This window comes from Orbicella franksi, chromosome 5, assembly GCF_964199315.1.
Source record: "Orbicella franksi chromosome 5, jaOrbFran1.1, whole genome shotgun sequence".
NCBI lineage: Eukaryota > Metazoa > Cnidaria > Anthozoa > Scleractinia > Merulinidae > Orbicella > Orbicella franksi.
Window position 1 is genome coordinate 30306771 of NC_138149.1, and position 23621 is coordinate 30330391.

General features: G+C 39.3%; 4 protein-coding genes across 4 annotated transcripts in view; 3 read left to right on the forward strand and 1 right to left on the reverse strand.

Annotated features, from left to right (window-relative positions):
- Window positions 1-23621, forward strand: part of LOC145488068 (uncharacterized) — a 136217-nt gene that overhangs the window by 22813 nt on the left and 89783 nt on the right. The window lies entirely within an intron of this gene.
- Window positions 2000-13964, forward strand: LOC145488100 (urethanase-like). Its single transcript, XM_081466883.1, has 10 exons — window positions 2000-2213; window positions 3375-3488; window positions 4034-4163; window positions 4776-5088; window positions 5623-5823; window positions 5946-6023; window positions 6161-6326; window positions 6927-6989; window positions 7071-7358; window positions 13554-13964. Exons 2-10 carry the CDS (start codon window positions 3383-3385, stop codon window positions 13748-13750), a joined length of 1542 nt encoding a protein of 513 aa, XP_081323009.1. The 5' UTR covers window positions 2000-2213; window positions 3375-3382; the 3' UTR covers window positions 13751-13964.
- Window positions 11012-12970, reverse strand: LOC145488124 (uncharacterized). The gene has a single exon (XM_081466916.1). The coding sequence runs from the start codon at window positions 12897-12899 to the stop codon at window positions 11955-11957; it is 945 nt and encodes a 314-aa protein (XP_081323042.1). The 5' UTR covers window positions 12900-12970; the 3' UTR covers window positions 11012-11954.
- On the forward strand, window positions 15495-22848 carry LOC145488113 (uncharacterized). Its single transcript, XM_081466903.1, has 7 exons — window positions 15495-15519; window positions 18267-18333; window positions 18699-18858; window positions 19817-20061; window positions 20638-20679; window positions 21165-21342; window positions 22324-22848. Exons 1-7 carry the CDS (start codon window positions 15517-15519, stop codon window positions 22829-22831), a joined length of 1203 nt encoding a protein of 400 aa, XP_081323029.1. The 5' UTR covers window positions 15495-15516; the 3' UTR covers window positions 22832-22848.

Consider the following 23621-nt stretch of genomic DNA (forward strand, 5'->3'; position numbering starts at 1 on the left):
ATTGTTCTATTTATTGAGGCAGGTTTCTGTTCATATGAAAAATGCGAAAAATTATTTATATTGCGTGATCTTCCGTTGTATCGTCAAAATGCTCCATTTCGCTGGTTTTACATGACACCCAAGACATCACAGGCAGCCCAAGATTTGCCAGGGAAACAACAGCCTTGTTCATAATACTAATTATGCCCTCCGCATGGCCTTCTTAGTGGTTCTCTCTCTTCAGAATGCTTAAATTGATACTACTCACCTCTTCAGATATCGCAATCTTCCCCTATGGCTTTGTTTATTCACGCTCTATTTGTTTTCAAATGGCTTGAGCCGCTTATAAGTCCCTCCGGTCATAGGCCTATCTATCCGTGTAAACCAAAAAATACATCCGGTTATGAGCCCCTCCTCCCCCCCGGCCCCCTCTAGCTTTTCTTGTTTTGAATTCGTTTTATTTTATAAACTCTAGGTCTTCGGCCATCGTAGCTTGATTAAAAAATTTATATATTTTTTTATATTTTTAATCGTTTTATTTTATTATGGTATTTTGTGGCTTAATTACCAGTAAATGAAAACCTGTTTCAATCAACATGTGCAGCTATAGATAGTTTCAAAATATTCTTATAAGCTCTCTCGGATATAAACCCCTCCGTTAATTATAAGCCCATCTAAATGTACAAGCCCGGTATCGGCATTCAGTTGCAGTACGCGCAGTCACGCGATATGCAAATTACCTTAGTCCGTTGAATACAAGCTGTTTGATCACGCAGCCTATTTTCTCTACATGTTCACGACGACAAAAAAGGAAAAAAAACAAAAACAAAAAAGCGGAATGGCATCCTTAAAAGATCTAGATTTTCATCGTCTTCGGGCTTTGTGATGAATCGCCTTAATACTGCACTGTGAAGGCTATTTGTCAATGGCTCTCGGACGGGTACTGTTCTTCTGAATTTGTAGTTTGGTCCTCGACATGTAAAACTGACCACCGCAGTTTCATTATCTACAAAAGCGTATCGATTAGAATTACAAATAAATCAGTTTCCGACAAATCGTTATCCAGTGGACAAAAGCTGCTAGAACAAGGCAGCTACACGCTGCGTTATTACCTGGTACAGATATCGTTACCCAGGTTCGTGTAACCGTCGATAAAGAACTGTTCCGTCAGACCAACGGACCAACGGATTTCCGACTTTTGTTTTACTCGGCCGAGCACATCCTTTTATGTAGAACAATGCATCTTTTGTCCTCTTCTTGTTATTGATTTAAAAGTTTCTGTATCCCATATCTCTTGGAAACTAGACTGCGCGTCCCCTGCCATTTTCGTGCTTCACAGAAGGTACGCGTACCTCTGGCCATGGTATTTTCGGCGGAGTAAAAAAGCCGGAAATGTGTCCGTCAGTGCGGGCCAGGCTTGGCTAAATCAAGCTGTTTACCTTTATTACACCACAACTCTGGTTCCCCCCGGGGGAGGGGGTACTTCCAGAAAAGTTGGGTGGGGGTGTGCGGCCCACTTCCCAAAACCCTTACCCTATTTATGACTAAAATCTGCGATTTTTGCCACTCTATTTATGACCTGGCCAAAATCTCGATACCCTCTATGACTGATCTGTGACCGCAGTGGCTGGCACAGTTGCCCTAAACATAAGTTATGAAGGGCTTTTGTTGATGGTCTTTATATTGATAACGATGAAAAAGTAGCTTCTTCTAAGAAACATACCCAATTCAAGACTAGAGTGCTAAAATTAAACCATACCCTAAATGGCCAAAATCGATACCTCATTTATGACTAAAACAGCTGAAAAACCCTACCCTTTTGGGACCGCACATACCTATATAGCCCATATAAGGGAGTACCCCCTCCCCCCCCCCCCCCCCCCCCCGCCCAGGTCTGGCTCACAGTGTCCTCCGTTGAACCTTCTGTAATCCTAGGACTCAAAATTACAAAAATAACAATGACAACTGCTGAACCTCTTGGTAAGAGCATCATGTCTCGTCACGCAATCTTTACTCGCCAACGATCAAATATTGGACACGAGCGATATAAAGAGCGACACTGGGAGGCTACCTTACCCTTCGCAAGTTCGCCGAGGAGCAGATCCCATTGGACGGTCCTGAGACTAACGAAGCGATAAAATTAATGTTCAGCAAAAGAAACTTGATATCAAAGTGATCCGGGGAAGCAGATCAAACACATTCCACGATCACATCGACGACAGAGAAATAGCACGGTAAATATGCTGTTTGTAGTATCAACTTTTGTCATTGATATCTCAACGTGACAAATTGGGTATGTTATTATCTTCCGTTCATTCACCGGCTTGGGTTTGGTGATTTTCAAGTACACAACACATGTTGTACAACGACAATGCGTGTCTGCAGCTTACAGTACATGGGCGCAGCAAACGTGTTAGATTCATATGAGTTCATGTTATTTATTTGCACAGTGATCTCGGTTTCATTTGTCCACAAACATCTTAGAGCAAATCACATACTGATTAGTTTTCGATTTCATTCCGCGGGCGGTTAAGGTTGCATGTTCAAAATAATATTGAACCCTGCATGCATGATTAATTATTTATTTCTACCATTGGCAAAAGTTTTCACTAGATCAGTCGCGATCGCTTGACTCCAGACCACAGTGCGTATCGCGATGGGCTTAGTCACGCAACCCGTCTCATTGGGCTCCCGTCATTCGGGTCATCCCTAGCTGCGGGTCATGAACTCAAAAATAAGATTTCCGACGGCAAAATCGACTTTGGTAGTATAGACGTTTTCCCCCTCCCGGAAGACATTTTTCGGCATGTATTGTTTTAAGTTTATCAGTTTTGAGTCAGAGTCAAAGGGTTGACTCTATTTAATGTTCCATTTTAAAATTTTCAGTTAAATCTCTGTCAAATTTGGTTAGTTTTTGTTCCACTTTGGCCTAAAATGTGGCTGAAGATTGCCAAGAATCCCAAGATAAGTTTGAAGAAAATCAGCCACTCTCCCCGCTCAAAAAAAAAAAAAAAAAAAGAGAAATACAGAAGAGTGACCAGATCACGTGTTTATTGTAGCGCCCGACATCTTGCTTGCCTTCGCTTGGTAACCGTGGCTCCGACCTCTATTCTGCACAGTTTCCCACGTTTTCATGATTGTCCTAGTTTACCAGAAACCCATTACTGCCTCCATGTTACCCTCCTATTCGCAGGCGCTCTTTCTGCTAATACCAAAATCTTTCTTCTCCAGAGAGCATTTGCTTTGAGGTCTGCTACCTAGTTAGAAATTAATTTCAAGGAATTGTCCCGGTCTGTACCGGAACTACCTGAAACTGGAAGTAATAGTTAGTCACGGCAGTCCTTGTTTTTGTGTTTCATTGTTGCTGACTTTCTTAGTTTTGTCGTCTTTTTTAGGTCACGCAATGTATAAGGAGCAGGCTGTTCGTGAACCAAGTTTATCGCGTTTAAAGGAAATAGCAAACGGCTTGGGACTAGATGTGGAAGAGAGCGAACTACGAGAATACCAAAGTATGTCGAGAAAAGTACCTCCAGTGAATCAAGACATATTGACTTTTTATAACAAGACATTGATAAGTGGCTGATTTTTGACGAGGTGATCAACATTTTGTGGAGGCGCAATGGCTTCATGGTTAGTGGTCGACTTCGGATCGAGTGCTAGCGGTCCAGGATCGAGTCCTAGCCTTGAACAAGACACTTGACTCTCAGAGTGCCTCTTTTCACACAGGTGTATAAATGGGTACCGGCGAAATTAATGCTGGGGGGTAACCCCGCGATGGCCTAGCATCCATCCAGTAGGTGGAATAGAAATACTCCTGGTCACTTCATGCCATTGAAACCGGAGATAAGCGCCGATGTGCTCTTGGCTCGTGTGTAGCCTTAGCCTTAACCTTATCAACATTTTAGCCTTTTTGTGTGTGGACATGTGTGATTCTGTAGCGTGTAAATTGTTCATACCGAACAATTGCAAGCTAATTTTTGAAACTGGGCCATAGGCTTTCGTTGTCACGCTTCAGCGCGACAAGCACTTACTACTTCTTACATTAATTTTCCAGAGGCTATTTCCAGCACTTTGGCTGATACCTATCAGCGGCTGTACGAGTTACCAGATCCCAAGCTGCCAGTGAAATATCCACGGACACCAGGTTACAGACCAGCACTGGAAGATAACCCTTACAATGCTTGGTAAGATGAGTTAAATCAACTATGGTTTCCCAAACTGATGAGTTCACTTAATAATCCAATATTTAAAGTGGATCAGTCACATTTAATTTGGCACTGCTAAACACTTTGGTTCGAGAAACCAGAACCCAAGCACGTATCCGAAAATTAATAAATTAATAAATGAATAAAATTAAAGTTTTTGTCTGATGATAATCTTAAGGGAATAAGGCAATTATATAAATATCTAATCCTGACTTACATTCCATAAAGTGATACTTCTGTTTTATCTTGAGAACTAAGAGTATTAATGCTTACCAAAGAAGTAAGGAATGGGCGATATATTTTACTATTTGCACGGGGACCCTACGAGTATTCAGGGCCTCCCAGAGGTTTTAGAGAACAAGGAAACATAACCATTTATTTCAAGGGAAGAAGGGATATTTTTGGGATTAAGTTTTGGGAACTAGTGATAAAGGAACTGTGAACCATGGAATTTATTAATAAGATACAGAGGAGAAAAGGTTAAATTTTCAAGCGATCAAGTCGGGAAATATGCACCCCCCCCCCCTCCCCGACCCCCTCGGCTGCCCTTGCCATCTTCCAGCCTACAAGTTTTTTGCCATTGTTTTGCAGGGCCTGGCGCTGTGACATCAAAGGAGCACCAAGCGGTAAACTGCACGGAAGAACAGTGGCTGTTAAAGATAACGTGTGTGTAGCAGGAGTGCCCTTGATAAATGGTTCCCGGATATTGGAGGGCTTCGTTCCGGATATTGACGCAACTGTCGTGTCCCGGATATTGGACGCCGGTGGACACATCGTTGGCAAGGCTGTCTGCGAGAATTTGTGTTGTGATGGTGGAAGTTTTACTTCGGTAACAGGCCCTGTACTGAATCCTTACGACAATACACGAATGGCGAATGGATCGTCATCTGGATCAGCCGCCTTGGTAAGATTGTGAGAAGACAAAATAATTCACGAGACTTTTACGTTGCTTTAATAGTGTATTGCTGGTTTTAATCAAGAATAAAAATCGTAACCATAAGAAGGCTAAGAATCTGAAGTATGATAAATTATTGATATATAAACAATCTCCTCAAGATTTAGGTCTGTGTGGCGTTTTGTTCGCGCGTTATTAATTCGGAGAAGCATTTCACCCAAATTTATCGAGCTTTGTATGGTGAAGCCATATTGGTGCACCAACAAAAGGGGCAGATCCTTAAGAGATACACTTGTTTGAACAAGCGGCTATTACACGTGGATAAGAGTTGTGTAGGCTTGTCACATCATTGTCATCACTGTAAAACGTCAAGTACTAACCCTAGAAGGATAAGTAACTTTTAGTTTTGGAATATGATGACGTCACACGAAAACGGTAATAATTAACGATCCGAATACAGTGAACGAATAGCCGCTCCGTGGAAGAAAAACTGATAATTCCCGTTAATTCTATTTTATTAAGTCATTACGTCATTTCTAACAGGTCGCTGGTGGCCAGGTCGACATGGCTTTAGGAGGAGATCAAGGAGGTTCCATAAGAATGCCTGCTGCCGCGTGTGGCATTGTGGGACTTAAACCTACACACGGTTTAGTGCCATATACGGGAATCATGCCGATGGAGTTTACTCTGGATCATACGGGACCTATGACCAGGACTGTTCACGATACAGCTTTGATGTTAGAGGTAAGACAGACGATATGAATTTCAATGGTGTGTCGCTTGATGTAACGAAAAGGAAAACTAAAATATTCGTCTCGCGCAATTATGTTCGTGAATGGCGTTATAACTCTGCCTCTTGTTTCCAGGTTATCGCAGGGCTTGACGGAGAACTGGATCCAAGGCAGCCGCGAAACTTGTCCGTCTCAGAATCATACTCATCAAAGGTATCATATATCGCCGGCAGGCTAAAACATTTATCAGTGTCCTACCAATCAATGGTTGGCGATGTTGCTGTTATGTTACTATTGATTATTTTTCGAGTATCAGATAGCGCCATTTACTGTTGAACGTTATTTCCCAGTTAACAGGTGATATATCGCACTTAAAACTCGCTGTATTGAAGGAGGGGTTTGGCCATCCCAATTCCGAAGCTGACGTGGATGAGCTTGTTAGAAACGCCGCTGACCGTTTGGGACGTGGAGCAGGCGCAACGGTAGAGGAAGTGTCCATCAAGATGCATTTAGATGGTATTTAAAACTTAACTAATGGATCGATCAGTCGGTCCCTTAATCAATACGTCATTCCGTCAATCAGTCGGTAGGTCAGTCAGTCAGTTATTCAGACATTCGTTCAGTCATTCAACCAGTCAGCTAGTCGGTCACTCGGTCATTCATTCAATCCGTTGGTCAGTCAGTCAGTCAGTCAGTCAGTCAGTCAGTCAGTCAAGTCAGGCTAGTCTGCATATAGCCCGCCTTCGAGAGAAAATGATTTTCTCTTGCTGCCTTTGAGCGTCTTTCTTTCTAAAAAGCATTCTCACGGCATTCAGCTCATCAAACATTTAATAGACTGCTCAATTAAGACTACAACCTGTTACAAACCAAAAGTTTGATCGTAGCTATAAGTACGCATGTCAACAAAGAACAGCTTTAAAAAGTTATTGGACCTTTGCATAAATGGCGCTTAAATTTGAATAACAATACTTTGTACATCCTTAGCTTCGTACTGATGTTTCCAGACAAAGTATTTTTCACATGAATGTGAGGCTTAGGATGTGTAAGTATTGTGATTTAAATGTAGGCGCCATTTATGCAAAGGGTCTATACCGTTAGTCTTGCTTTCTTTCCCAGGAGCAAAGATATTCATGGCCATTTTTGTTGAAGGAGCAACGCGAATGATGCTTGATGGTGCAGGTAGGGACTCTCTCTTTTCTTGTCCTAAAAGATTTGCTTTTTGCCGTGCTTGGTGTGTCACCATTTTTACCTTTTTACCAGGTTTTGGAACAAGCGCAAAGATGTATTATGACACGACCCTGCAAGAGGCTTGCGCTCGTGGTCTGAAAGCGCGTCCAAATGGTCTACCAACCACATGCAAGCTTACTTTCATGAATGGACGTTATCTTCTGTCGGAGTACAATGGCACTTTTTACAGCAAAGCGCAGAACTTAGGGCGAGAGCTGTCTAAAGCATACGACCAAGCTTTTGAAGATTACGATGTGTTGCTGATGCCGACCATTCCTAAGAAGGCGCCAACTTTCCCACCGGCAAATCCATCACTTGAAGGTAAGTGAAGAGGCATTGGTCCCTGTCTTAAGTCAGACATTCAGCTGATGATGATGAAGAATAAGTGATAAGAATATTAAAGTAATGCAATACTATGCAATGCCATACCATGCTGTGCAATGCTATACAATGCTATGCAATGCTATGCACTGTTATTTTTTTTTTTTTTTTTGTAATTTTTATTTTTTTTCAACATTTTGGGTTATAATACATACAAACAACACAAGACATAACACTAGTTACAATACTTACAATACGTCATAACTACAATAGATTACATACAACAAATTATAATTACTAATCGTAGCCTAATTATACCTAAAGAATATACAATGCGTTGTTTACAATAGTGCAGCTACCCAAATACAGAAAAAAAAAAAAAAAAAAAAAAAAAAAAAGAAAGTAAGTTAGTGACATGCTGAGAAGGAGAAATTACAAATTAAGCTCAACTATTATTAAGAGATGGCATTAGTTTTTCCCACTTTTTGTAATGTTTATAAAGTTGGTTATTTTTGGTAGCTATTTTTTTTTCAATGTAATAAACGGTTTTTGTCTTTGCTAAAAATATTGTTAATGTTGGTTTAATTTTATTTAATTTACATTTATAAATAAAAAACTTTCCTAGCAGTATCAAGTGATTCAGGATAATAAAGTCTTCGTTGTTGTTGAACACTCCAAACAATATATTTTCAAATGTCAAAGTGTCCAAAGATACATTCTGGTTTGAAAGCCAAGAAGAAAAAGCCCGCCAGAAGTCTTTTGTTGTATCACAATAAAAGAGCAAATGTTCGAGGGACTCGACCTCTTTCAAACAAAAGGTGCACATTGGTGATTCAATCATTTTAAAACGGAATAACCTCTCATTTGTGAAAATTATATCGTTTAATAATTTATATTGGAACTCTCTAATTTTTGTTTCAAGTGTGACAGTGAATGGTAAAGAATAAATTTTTTTCCAGTCTTCTATAACCTCTGGATATTTGTCCTTCAACTTCCTTTTGGCGGTTGGAGGAGTTTGTTTCTTTGTTTTAAATCCTTTATACAAAAGTTTTGAAGAGGCTTTTAACAGATCCGATTTGGTTTCGTCGATATAAATATACACTGTATCCAAATGCTGTTGAGGATATAGTTGCTGATGTTGAATATGTGATTCTTTGATAATTAATCTCCATTCTTTTGGTATGGCATCTACAATTCCTATTAATTTGAAGTACTGGATTGGAGATAGATTCGCTTCCAACACTTTAGGGCTTTCAAGAAATTTACCCGTATCGGATAACAAGTCACCAATTTTAACAATTCCTTTAGTAAACAAATGTTTTTCAAAAAGAGATTTTCCGTGTATCACAATATTCCTATTATTCCAAATAATTTGGTCTACAACATCCTCATAGGTGGCTACCTTGGATTTCTTTAAATTACGAAATGCCTCTAGACACTCTTTGTAGAATATTGGAAGATGAACCGGTAGTTTACTAGTTTCAAAATCACAGAACAGGATGAGTTTTCCACCTATATTTCCAAAAAAGAAATCATCTAAAATAGTTTTCCAAGTGCTGTTGCTCTCTCCTAGATACTTTTTTAAGATCATCACTCTTTGAGCCGATATCATGGATTCAATATCAAGCATTTTTAGTCCTCCATTTTCAATATCATTGATAAGCGCGGTCCGTTTAATTTTATCGTTACCTTTCCAAATGAAACCGAAAATCAGTCTGTTTATCTCCTTGACAAGATCGTTTGATATTGAGATTGCAGTCGCTTTACTCAAAAATTTTGGAATAATGAAGGTCTTAACTATTTGAATCTTACCAATCAGGGTAAGACCCCTCCACTTCCACATACTCAGCGTTTTTTTAATAGATTTGAATATTGAGTCGAAGTTTGCTTTGTCTCGTGATGGTTTGTGATAGTCAAAAACGGTACCTAATATCTTGATTGATTTTCGCACTTTGTGAGTAAAGTCATTTTGTACTAGTTTATGTGGGCCGATACCAAAAACTTCTGTTTTATCGTCGTTAATTCGGAGACCAGAATGCAATGGAAAAACCTTTAAAGTTGTACAAAGTCGCGAATATGCATTTATGTCTTTTAGAAAACAAGTCATGTCATCTGCAAAAAGCGTGAGTTTGATCTCCACGTTTTTGACCATTATTCCTTGTATGGTTTTATCCTGCCTGATTTGACATGCGAGAACTTCCAAAGCTAAGATGAATAATAAAGGTGATAGAGGGTCACCTTGTCGTACACCACGATGGATACAGAAAAGATCTGTAGTAAAGCCGTTATTTAAGATACAGCTGGATATGTTTGTATAAAATGTTTTTACCCATTGTAAAAAATACGGTCCAAAATTGAATTTTTCCAATACTTTAAATAGATATGTATGGTCCAGAGAATCAAATGCCTTTTCAAAGTCAATTGCCATTAGAATACCTGTTGTATTTGTGAGTTTTGCCAATTCAAGTAAATCATCGATTGTTCTAACTGCATCAAATGTAGACCTTCCTTTGATAAAACCATTTTGATTATGGTGAATAAGTTCTGCAGGATTGGCTCCAGCCTTCTAGCAAACGCTTTGGATGCAATTTTAACATCTACGTTGATCAGTGAGATAGGTCGCCAGTTCTTTATAAATCGTCTATCTTTATCTTTTTTCTCCAATAGGGTAATCATTGCCTGCTTTTGCGAAGTTGATAGTTGCCCGTGTTGGTGAGAGAAGTTTAGAGACTTTTCGAGATACTTTGCAACCACGTGCCAGAACGCCAAGTAAAATTCCACAGTTAAACCGTCACTTCCAGGTGTTTTGTTTTTCGGAAATGTCTTCAATGCTTCGTACAGTTCGGATCTAGTAAGTTGTTTATCTAAAGTCATTTTCTCTTCATCAGACAATTTTTTAGTATCCACTTCATTAAGGAAACGATCAATTGAATTCTCACCTAAATTATACGAGTCTCTATCATAGAGTTTTTCATAGAAATCATGAATCTCTTTCATTATTTCTTTTGGGTCTGTTATATATGAATCATTATCCACGGATAATTTCCGTATACATGTCTTTTTCTTTTTAGCACTTTCTAAATTTAAAAAATACTTGCTATTCTTTTCGCCCTCTTCATACCAACTCACCCGAGATCTTATGATTGCTCCTTGTGTTATATAATCATAATGGCGTTCGTATTCTGATTTGAGAACTTCTAAATCGCAGAGATTTTCAGCACTTGGGTGTTCGTCACATTTTCGCTGACACTCTTTTAGTCTAATTTCCAAATTTACCAGCTCTGACCTTCTCTCTTTTGCTTTCTTCTTACTATAATCAATCGTTTCATAGCGTATTTTATATTTTAAATAATCCCAGGTAACCCGCGGGTCTTCGATTTCTCTACTTTCGTCTACCCATTCACCGATTTTGTTTCTAATTAGGTCTACATATTCTTTATCTTCTGACAAACTTGCATTGAATTTCCAAAAAGACGGTCCATAGGTTGAGTTCTCTATACCATTAATGTACAACGTAATGGCGGAATGGTCAGATCTAATAGCAGGGATAATATCGACCTTATCAACCTCTTCCTGTATATTATTTGATATCAACCAATAATCTAACCGCCGTTGAATCATTGGAGTTTTCTGTCTCCAGGAGAACCGTTTTAATTTTGGGTTTCTGATTCTCCAGATGTCTATTAGGTCAAGAGAAAAACATAGATTTTCTATCTTTTTGGACGATTCTTTCAATTTTGGAGATCCTCCCGATCCATCCAAATCTGGGTCGCGGATAACATTAAAGTCACCACCTATTATTATTTTGCAATCAGTGTCAATTTCCAATTTGTCGAATTCGTTCTGTATTTCGTCGTAAAAGATGCATTGTTCGTTGGTCTTATTTGGCGCATAGATATTCAAAAATAAAAAAGATTGACCTTGAACAAGACCTTTTAGAATGATATACCGACCTAGATTATCTTGTTTACATACCTCAAATTTACAGTCAAGCCCTTCTTTGACTAGTGTTAAGACACCTCTGCTGTGTTCAGAACCATGACAAAAAAACAAGTCTCCTCTCCACTGGGATTTCCAGGTGTTTTCCACCTCGGATGTGCTGTAGGTCTCTTGTAGAAAAATTATATCAGCTTTATCCTTCATACACCAATGAAAAAGTGCTTTTCGTTTATCAAAAGATCTTATCCCCCGAACATTTAAGGATAGGATACCAAAATTTAAATTAAGTTTTGTAACTTTTTAAGGACATATTTAAGTGAAAAGGCGAGCAGTTGCAGAGAATGAGATAGTAATCTTTAGTAGATGAGCTAATGAAAAAATTTGCATGTCTCTTGAACAAGAAAAAGGTAAAACTAATTAATATTGAAAAGGAAAAAGAAACAAAAGAAAAACATTTATAACACCTACAACTACAATTGAACATGTATGTAAAACAGTAGCCAGCGATAAAAGCTGTTAATTGCGCTACTAATGGAATAGGTCTTGCACGCATTGCGCTAACTAGATGACACGCATGCAGCTCCATTTTTAAGAACAAGTGTGAATGAGGCTTACATGTTATGAATACCTAGATAGAAAGTTTATGTTCCAAAGAAATTAGAAGATTCGTATACCCTCAATAAAAAGTTTGTCCGGCTCTGATCTTTTGAAGAACGCCGATTTTCCGTCTTCTTTTGCTTTTTTGAACTTAGGCATTAATTCCTTTCTGCGGTCCACAATTTCTTTCGGAAGGTCTGGCGATATTCCGAAACCAGTTCCTTTCAGCTTTCTTGCACTTGACATGACTCGCTCTCTGTCGGAGTATCGCAAAAAACGTGCAATTATTGGTCTTGGTTTTTCTTGCGATGGGTCGCGCTTGCCAATGCGGTGCACTCGTTGATACTCAAAAGAATCCGCCTCGCTGATGTTAAGTTCCTTCTGTATAAAGCCAATTAACACCTCTTTGACATTTTCTTCTGAGAGGTGGAAAGATTCAGCAATGCCGTAGAAGCGAAGGTTTTCCCGTCTTTGATACACCTCCATATACAACTTCTCGTTTCTTAAGGCCTCGATCTTTCCCTTGAATTTGTTTTCGGTGTTTACTGTATTTTCTTGGATAGTTTGTTCCAGAAGCTTTACTTTCTTCTTTAAATTTTCTATCTCTGTATTTGCGAACGACATTCCTTCATCTAACACCTTCAGTTTTGTTGTGGCGTCCCTGCTGAAGCTTTCAAACTGCTCAGCTTTATCCTGTAACTTGTTAACCTTTCCATCGACCACTTTCACAAAACCCTCAAGGATGTCCAATTTCTTTTCCATGTTGTCTAACTTCTGCAGAACAAGGTCTAGCTTCGGCATTACAGAATTAGCCAACTCCACGGCAGCGGCGGTTTCGTCTTCTTCGCTCGATTGCACCGTGTCAGACATGTGCAACTTGACTTTGGCTTTCTTCTCCAACGGTGAAAGGGATTCTTCTTCCGACGAGTTGGATACACTTCTCCAAGTTGGCCCAGTTCTCTCTACATGAGTTTTTCGTCTGAACTTTTCTCCTTTTTCTGCCATGTAGAGGCCTCCATATACGAATTTTGAGCGGAGCTAGCAAAAACACGTCTATACTCTACCCATGCTCGGCCCAATCCTCCTATGCACTGTTATGCAATGCTATACAATGAAATGCTACGCAATGCAAATCTATGCAATGCTATGCTATGCTATGCAATGTTATGCAATGCTATGCAATGCTATGAAATGCTATGCAATGCTATGCTTTGCTATGCTATGCAATGCAATGCTTTACAATGCTAAAAATGCTATGCAATGAAATGCTAAGCAATGCAATGCAATACAATGCTATGCAATGCTATGCAAGGCTGTGCTGAGAAATCCTATGCCATGCAATGCTATGCAATACTTTGCAATGCTATGCAATGAAATGCTATGCAATGCCATGCTATGCCATGCCATGCTATGTCATGCCACGCAATGCTATGCAATGAAATGTTATGCAATGCCATGCGATGCAATGCAGTGCAATGCTATGTAATACTATGTAATGCTATGTAATGCTTGCAATGTTATGCAATGCAATGCAATGCGTATTAAGCTTTCATAAACACTGTTTAATATTTATTTGGTCAAGATACATCTTATTTGGTCTGTATGTTCCACATAGTTTGGAAACCAATTCCAACATGTTCTGTGTTTATTATTTTACAGAGTATTTGGTAAAGGCATTTGAAAGTATCCCAAACACTTCCCCCTTTGATGTAACAGGCCACCCAGCCCTGTCAATCAATGCGGGGTTCAGTGATGGCTTACCAGTCGGTATGATGATTGTGGGAAGAAAGTTTGACGAAGCCACTGTTCTGAATGTCGCCTACGCTTACGAGAAGATTAGAGATGCGAAAGAATAATGGAATGGTTAATTTTAAACTTTCTCGTATCAGGATCAAGCCACATTAGCCATAAGAACAATTTATCCTGGTGGTCTTAAGATACGGGAAGAAGCATTTTAATTTGTTTTTTGTTATGTTATCGTTATTTTATTTTACCTTATCGTAAATTTACCCTGTTGATCATTTTTAGTTTTACGTATTTCTAGTATTATGCAGATACCGCGATCACTACTATACAAAAAAACCCTTTCCAAGGTAAAATCCCATTGTACCGGAAGAAGGCTGGTTTGGCAAGCCGAAGTATGGTACACTTTTTATGATAAGCCGATTAGATCTCTCTTAACATTTGATAGGCAATAAGATAGATGCCGATAGAGACACGAAGACAATAGTTAAATCGAAAATCTAAATATTCGTTACTGGTTTTCTCGCAAGTGTGGGCACCTGATGTGATAGGTAGGCTTTGGTAGATTGTGCTCGAAAAAAAAGCTTATTATGCTTTTAGCAGTGCTCATATTTTTTAGAAATTATGCCAAAATTATGCTACTTTCTGAAAATTATGCTCTCTGTCACCGAAGTTATGCTACTTGGATTTTAAGGAAAATAAAGATCGCCAGTAGCTTAACTCTATCAATTTTGACTTTAATGAACATTCAGACAGTCCACCTTCCAGTCTTACAGTCTTCAGCATGGCAAATACGCATGTGCGCACCTCGAAAAGCCAAATGATATCCAAATCAACCATTTCTGGGTTCTGAATCCGGGTCAGAAAGTTACTTGTATATACTTGTTTTAGACGCCATCCAGGCAAAGCCCTCAGTTTAGTATAAAGACAACTATGCATGTTGTTAATCTCTCTGTTATCGGTTATTGTACTGAAGCATTACACAAGCCTGTAAATAGTCCACGAGAGCATGCTCTTGTGAATCATTGAATCAGTGGATGTACTCGAGGACGACGCCATCTTTGATCTAAGGCCTGAGGGGCCGAGCCGCCGAGCCATAAGCGTGGTGGCCTGAGGAGAGTCTCAGCCTCTCAGATATGTACGGGGTGACCTAGCTAGAGTCTTCCAGACCTCGATATTTTCCAATAACAATACAGAAGTAAAGTACAAACTGAATTATTCTAGAACTATGATGGGTTTTTTTTTGTTTTCAAGGCATAGAAGCTCGGATTATGCTAGCAGTGCTAAACTGAAATAAAAGCTTTAAATTATGCTCGTTTTTCTAAATTATGCTAAAAATTATGCTAGCACAATCTACCAAAGCCTAGTGACAGGTATATTAAGTTGGTAGCTTCAGTTTGATTTTTAAATAAAAGTCTAAAATGCACCTCTATTTTACTTGTTATAATTAATCATCTTAACATTGGTCAGCGGTTCTCTTGGAAACCCGCTTGTAGCTTTCTCTGAATAAAGCCTGGTTATTGGTGGTGGTTGTCGTCATTGAATACATTGCAAGAGAAACGATAGTCACGTGACCAAAAAACTGACGCGTTATAACGTTCCCTGGTAAATTAAGGCAAGAGTCACAAAGTTTCGCCAAAATCAACGCGGGCGCGTTTTCCCACCCCCTACCCTCCCACGATACGCCTAGAAATTTCCTTTTAATTACGCACAAGGAGCAAGCTCTGTCAACAAACCTATGACTGCCGATGACAAAGGAAGAATCAAGTAATTGACCAATGTACACAAGTATGCGTCAAATCAAGGTCCGTTGTAATTAAATCTAAAACACTGAAGGAGTTTTTGTTTATCCTGCCACTGGACCCGAAGTAACAACAAGATGGTGAGTACTGCATCCTTTCCAAAAGTTATGAGAGTGTAAAGTAGATCCTTCAAGAGAAAAAAATTGTTTGACCTCCGCCAGTTTTCAGAACTTATATCAGCTGAGTCCAAATTGGCTGGGTCAGACTATGCAGGGTATTGTACGAAGAAGAAATGATCTCCAACTACCCTAATCGGAGGCTACTTTCTCGGTTATTGACCATGAAACATCTAAATACTCTAAAAGGGATTTCATTCTTAAAGTCCCATTGTTTTTTTGTTAAACTTTTAATTCAGTCAGGTTTCTCAGACCAAGAGCACCTCTCCCTCAATTTCACTAAAGTTTAAGAGCCGCGGATGATGGAAAACTCACAAAAAACATAATTTGACCCAGTTCGTACGTAAACATATTACTGAAGTCAGAATTCTGTGTCGGTGAGTCACTTGGTACTTATATTCGTATGAAAACTACAAAACTATATCCAAAACATAAGAAACTTTACAAGCTTGCTTTAAAAAGAAAGGATTTTGGTAGGGACTTCCTGTTGTATCAGTTATATGATTTCTTTTCGCTCTCAACTCTGTTAGGCCGCGCCGCGTTTCTTCTGTGTTGCATGCTTGTTACTAAATGGAAACTGTTCCATTGTGTCAAATTAAAGAAATATTTCAAGCTGTGAACAATACTGAATTTTTAAAACGAAAATGTGATTAAACTTTGAAGTCGTGATTGTAAGTAGACTCGGCTACGTGGTGATCAAGGAATTTCTGAGTGTATTTAAAAGTTCACGAAAAGTTAAATAGCCAATTGGCTGCTATACCCGTCGTCAATCTGGATTTTGTCATTGTTATTTACTTGAAGATTTTGCATAAACTCTAGACAGCGTCTTTCGCAGCTGACAGTGAAAATTTTGACCTTTTTTCAGCTATCAGTAAAACTCCATTTAAATGCTCGATAAACATTCCAAAATAGTTATTTGCATCTAACATACAAAAGAACACGCAAGGCTGTTGGTGTTATTTTCTAAAGTAATATTTCCTTGTCTGCGAATTCATGAGAATTTGTCCTCGACTTATATATCTATGTATACACACATACACACTTTATTTAAACACCGTAAAAACATCAGTTACAAGATTGAGAAAAGAAAGAGGGAGAGAGAAAAATTGATATACATGTTTATTGTGTAAGAGTGCGAGGAGGACATTTGGCGATTGATCTCATTTTTAAAGTTAATAAAAGATCTAATGGCTCTGACGTTAGACGGAAAGCTAATCATGGCCAGAAATGTGCTCTACTGTAGCAGAAACTACGTTTCAAAAATTCGGTACGGGTCTTGGGCAGAGCTAATTTGTTTTCAATACTTAATTCTGAGTCCATAGTCCCTGCTGAAGGGTTTAAATAGGCCTTTTAGGTACTCCGGAGTCTGATCATTCGAATTCATAGTTTTAAACATTAATTTCAATTTCTGCTTTTTCCTTCTGATATAGAAATTATCCCATCCTAGCTTACCGCAGAGGGCGGTTGTGTTTTGTTGAAAATAATTATACGTTCCAAAACTGTGATTTATCGGGTACGTGGTTAGCGTTTACCAAACTATTTATCTTAGGAGGCCTAGCCCATGTTAATCAAGATTGGATAACGCTATTCACCACTCCCACCCCGGGTGGGGGTACTCCCATATATTGGCTATATAGGTATGTGCCGCGGGATAGAGTATGGTTTTTGAGGATCTCGATAAATAGAGTATCATTTTTGTCCCTGCTGGTATTGTGTTCCCCGTGTAATCCTTATATAGGGTACCTAAATCGTATCAGCTAAAATTGCAGTACGCAAATGCCCGGCTGAACAGAAAATAAATTATATGCTTGATGCTTTTAACTTCCAATTTTGCATAAACGAAATAAAGTTGACCCGTTCACGAATTCTTAGCTTTTGTTTTTTCCTTGAAATGGATGTCAGTTTTTCGGGTTTGGGCCTTAAATAGGCTATCAATTTTCTTTTACTCCATCTTTAAGTAGGGTCAGGGCTTAAGACCTTTCGCAGTACACACCTATCTGAAATTTACGGGAGTACCCCCCCCCCCCCCCGAGGGACCATATAAAAATGACTTCGAGCATTTTATGGGTTAAAAAGCGGGTTTCGTACCAGTTAGGGTGTTCAACCTAAAAAGGTTTACAACGGAAGCTTTCTACCTTTTAGGTCGAAAAGAGTCAATGTCAAACAATGTGGATACGGTAACGAGCGTATGTTGGCCAATGTTGGCGCAGAAAAAAAAAAAAAGAGAAAACCGCAAAAATCCACGGACATAACTAAGTATGACGTTATGACGTCATGACGTAATTTTCCGAGAATTGTTTGCCTTCTGATGGAAGATTGTACGCTTTTCTCGGATTCTTGATCACTCGTGATCTGTATTAAAACGAAAATGTTCGAAAAATGTGAGCGAAAGATAACAGTTTTAGCAACGATTCAGATCTCCATTCAATGTTCAAACTAAATTGGTTTCACTCTGTTTAATGATGTCAATGTCAGTTAATGTGCTGTTTTAGAAGTGGTACCTCTTAGGGGTGGAAACGTTTCAAGCCACGCCCACAAAGCATGTCTTGGTACTTTTGAGGGGTTCTTTTCAAAATTTCCAACGAACACCCTCATCCTTTTTTTTTTATGGGAGTCCCCCGACGGGGAGTACCCTCTCCTCTCCCCTCGGTGCAGTTTAGGTCTAAAATACTACTTGACTCATTCTCATTCAACAGTCGTTTAATTTTCAGGTTAAAATGACTACCCTAGCCATTCTTTTTCTGCTGATTATATGCCTCACTGAAGTGGACAGAGCACGTAAGTTGAATCACTCTACATGTACTAAAAATGCCAATGTGAAAGTAAGCCATGAATGTGAACCTGCGGAAAAACAAACCTCTGCGATAACTTTTAGAAACCAGAGTAGTCATCTAGCTCTTGAATCATTCTGTATAGCAAACACTAATATTTTAGTATTGTCTTAACTTATAATTAATTCTTTTTACCTTCCTCCAGTGAATATACTTTATGTAAAGACACATTTGGTTTTGCTAGTCTTGAGTTTTATCTGTTTCAAATACTAGAAATAGCTTACAATTGTAGCAAGAGTTGAATGTACTGTAAATATTTACTCCGCCAGTCATCATGACTAACAGCTGAAACATATATTTTCTGTTCCAAAGGTGGACACGGTTACGACCCGTGCTCCAATTACCGCAAACTCAGCAGACCTGATCGAGCGGTTGGTTCTAACAAACTAACAAACAAGTCGGACAAACGGGGCAGTTGGAAAGAGGTCTGGTACCGATTCATGGGCAAAACTGGGGACAAAATGGCGACCTTGTAAGTCTTGTTCAATGATATACAAAGTGAGATTGAATTCGAACTAATATAAATGGAAACGGTTCCAGAATAAAGGGTTACCTTTTTTAACAGTCTGGCCAAAGCAGTAATTTTTATGTTCTCCCTCGGAATGTTCTTGGCTCTTTTCTCTTATTGTACTTTACCGTTAACGTTGTGCTAAATGTTTATACCCTGGCCAGAAATGTTGGGGGAAACCTGGCTGCTTTACTGGGTAGCCTGTGTTTGGAAGGATAGTGTCCCATCCAGCTTAGCCTGTGAGAACGCACGCCATTTTCGATTTTTGTTCTACGTATATAACAATAGCCGTAAATGGCGTCTACTCTGACAGGCTACATTCATCTTCGGCTCCGAATCCCACCACACTTAAAGGAGCTACGCCGAGTCATGGTTTGCGCATTTTGAAAAGCTCGTCGTTTGTAATCCGTGTTAATCTTCTCCATCCTTCACCATCCTAGTTCCTTTATGGTTTATTACTATCTCTTTGGCGTTTTTTTATCTTAATTTACCGTTCCAATTTCGCAATTAGCCAATCAGAAGCCGAGTCTACTGTCCTGATATCTTGCGATATCAAGTCACTGACCTGATATGGTTACGATATCATGCTCACTTGGCCGCATTTGAGTACGGGAAATAACTAATTGTACCTTTTCGGTAGCTTCGATAGGATATCAGGCCCGTTTGGTCTCGCCATGGGCATTGTGGCTCGATTACCTCTCACCAACTGAATACGAACCATGGCTCGAGTAAATTCACCTGATATGCCGTCGAATGGTACCAAAAAGGTACGATTAGGTATAAAACCATTACTTTCAGGTTTCCATCAATTTCAAGGTAATTTTGTACGTAGCCTCCATTAAATCTGATATCTGCTAACCTTTCACCTGAAATACACATAATTTATTTCATCATTATAAACCTTTCTTTAAATATCTTATAGGAATCCAAAAGGAGGAATTTGCCCGAAATCCCCTGCATGTGGAGCTGTGTCCCCCGCGTACCTTCTCAAGCCACACCCTGATGATCTGGCGCTTGGAGAAAGCAGGAAAGCAACCATTTGCTACACAATTGGAAACACGTGCTGTGGAAAGACTCAGCAAATAATGATAAAGAAATGCAACGGTTTTTTCATCTACAAGCTGCCTCGTGCTTGCATCAAAAGGGCACGGTATTGCGGCAATGGAGGTACACTGTTAGGTTTTAGAAGTTTGGGTTGGATTATATGACATTAGAAATATCAAAAACGGTTTATTGTAACTTTTATCGACCATCCTTCTAACGACTTGAAAGTATGTGAGTGTTAATCACGTCATTTGTCAAACGAACAACACTCTCTCGAATTCTTGTGAGAATTTTAGAAGGTTCAACTCTGTGAATAGAAAGGCTGATACTTGATGAGGCAAGTGGAAAAAACAAACACTTGTCGAACTTTGATTTCAATGGTGATGATCAACGTAACCTTCATAACTATGGGAAAATTTAAATAAATCTAGTATGACTTGCATTAGTCATTAGTCTCACCCCATGCAACTTGAAACGAATACAAAGAGCTCTCAGTCAATGCCTAACATTTCAGCTAGCCTTGTTCTGTAATCGTTAGGACTTGCTCCTATAGTGACGTCACAGTTCAGGTAAAGAGTATTCTTTGTATTGGGAACCTTCTGCTGAAGTAATGGTTGCATTGCAGAAATCATCCTTATCAGTGTTCTTGTTCTTCCTTTCCGTCCTTTTTAACGAATTTTCCTTTCTTTTATCTCACAGGGCAAGAGAAACCTGACTGTGATGAAAAAGAGCTGCTTTTTGGTATGACTTTCCTTCCGTTTATCGAGAGTCTGAATGGAGCTTAGCTGATAACTGAGAACCTAGCAAAGTTTTAACTGAAAGCTGAGCAACAACGGGGTGGTCAATAGATGGCTGTGATATCAGGTCTCAAAATTTTTCTGGTAGATGAGACTGCGATTACATATTTTTACTAACTGCATGTACCAAAATAAAACCACTGATGGAGAGAAAATCAAAAAAATTCGTTTAAGTCCAATATTTCACTTTTATCCTATTGAAGGCCCGAGTTGCTCTGCAACCTTCTTTCGTGACTGATCGTACTAAAATACTATCTGTATTGAAGGGAAAAAAAAGTTAAAAAAGGTTCAACATGTCAGTTCTATTCTATAGAAAGCCTGAGGCCTGGACTAAAACTTTTTTCCCTGACTGATTGTGCCAAAATAAAATTAGTGAAAGGGAAAAAAGAGATTTGAAAAAGTTCAAAAATTAATTTTATTCCATCAAAGGTCTGACGAAAAAGTACGCAGCAGAGTCGTGCAAAGAGATAAAAGAGAAGAGAAAAGATGCCGAGTCCGGTGTATACTGGATTAAACCTGGCGGTAACCCGGTCCAGGCCTACTGCGACCAAGAGACGGACGGTGGAGGCTGGACTCTAGTGTACAGCTACACATTTACAAACTTCAAGTAAGGCATTGGTTATCCTTGATAGAAGTAACTAATATGGAGATATTAATCTCAAGCATTTAAAACTTGTGAGCCATCCGGTTGTTCATATGACCATCCATCTGGGTTGTCAAGCCAGGTATTTTGCTTACTATTTAATACGTTGTGTGATGTTTGAAGGATGCATTACGTGGTGTTCAGCGGTAAACCCTTTTCGAATCTAGTTGTTACTGGTTGTGCAACGTCTCTAGGAGATTTAGGTTTTGAGAATTTGGCTGAAGATCACGACGACATTACTCTTTCAGTTGATTTGTTAAATTGTAAATAGTTTTAACTTTATGTAGCTAAGGTATATTTTATTGTGTAAATAGTGTCCCCAATTTGGTTTTTTTTTTAAGCTAAATACTTTTCATTCATTCGTTCATTCATTCATTCATTCAGTCTATCGTCATCTGTTTCACCTTGATATTGTTTGAACTTTTAAAGCAAAAAATAAGTGACAATTATTATATCTCTCAGTTAGTACGCGCGCTGTGATTGGTCAATTTAGCGGGCCGTATTCTCCTGTACGGCTCGCTAAAATTTAGAGCTGTTTTTGTTGCCAAAATGTTTCGTGATTTATCGCCAAGTGTTCTTAACTTTTTTAGCAAGCAAAAGTTTAAAACTTTCTTTTATTTCTAAAATTGTGTATTAAAACCTACTTAACAATGATTTCAAATTGAGTCGTTTTGCTTTCGAGGTGCGTCAAAAATTTGAAGTCGTTCCGCGTGAATAGAAATCGTTCCCGAGCCCGTCAGACACACAATAGAGATATAATAAATATCTTACTAACCTCGTCTTCTCGGTCCGTACTGTAAGTTACGGATCCTCGTTTTCCCCTTCGATTTATGGCCCGCGCGCTTCGCGCTTGGGCCATAAATCGATGGGGAAAAACTTAGTCCGTAACTTACAGTGCGGCCCTCGAACTCGGTTAGTAAGAGGTATGTATTTTTTATCTACTAGGTCTTTCAGATCTGGTTCAAATGCCATCATTCCACGCCCAACTTGGCCAATAAGCAACTACCCTGGGAATGTTTACCCATCAACCACGCCCCCAAAAGGTGAGACTGACTATAACGCAATGGACTTCAACCTGTGGAATGACCTGGGTCACGAGTTTATGGTGAAATCTAACATTAACCACTGGATCGCTTGCAAAGAAGGAACCGGAAGTCTGGTGGACTTCAAGCAAGGAAATCTACAGTGCCGCATCATCAAGAATGTTGCAACCAAGTGTCACAACTACGTTCCAGATCAGCTAATTCTTCACTCGGCAGGAAATCCCGCTGGTTCTACCCTAGGTCCTGATCTGATACGATCTCAAAGCACTTCGCGGCTGAAGGAGTACTACTACTTCGAATCTAACACGCGCACCGGAAATTGGCCTACCCACGATCCTTGTGGTACCAACGGACTGAACCACCTCACCCAAGTGAATGGACCTCGCGGCAATATCTACATCCGGGAGTGATGCGCGTTAACTTTGCCTTGTATTGTTCACAGGAAGTTCAAGCACGGCTCTCGGTGGCAAACGATTAATACGTATCTGTATAAGAATGTGAACTGATCTTTACAGCTTGAAACAAAACGGCTAAAGTTTGTTTTCTTCTTTTATCATGAGTTGGCAAATTAATGGAAGGAAGCTTCAAATGCGCCATTGAACGCTCAATCACAGACACACTGTGTTCTTTGGTTGACTTTCTTTTCATTATGTTCTGTCATGGATTCGTTGCTTTTTTGTTTCCTTTTTATTTTCATACAGATACTTAGTAAATCGTTTCAGATTGTTGCAGTCAGTCTCCCTGTAGTGTTACTGACACTTATGTATTTTAGATGGCATCAAATATAAACCGCTGATGTTCATGAGCATGTTGTGTGCTTTATTTCGCTTTTAAGGCCAAGGGGCGTACAAGAGGGATTTAAACCCTGGCCAAACGAACTCGCAAATAGTTGCATGTTGACCAAACTTGGCCAAATTGTCTCACAATAAGATCCAAGTTTTCAACTTGAATCCATGTATTTGCGAGTCCATTTGACCAGGACTTTACCATATTAGGTGTGGTTTTACTCTGCCCTCACATTGATCATTTTAAATGTAAATGAGGTGAAATTTGGCCACCTGCATAATGTGTCACTTTGCTTTTTCAGACCTGCATGCTTGTTTACTGCACTGAGTGCCTTCGGACGCCACCTAGGCTTTCAATTGTCAGTGCATAGGACTCCGGATTGAGCGAAATAGGTTCAGTCTTACACCAAGCAGG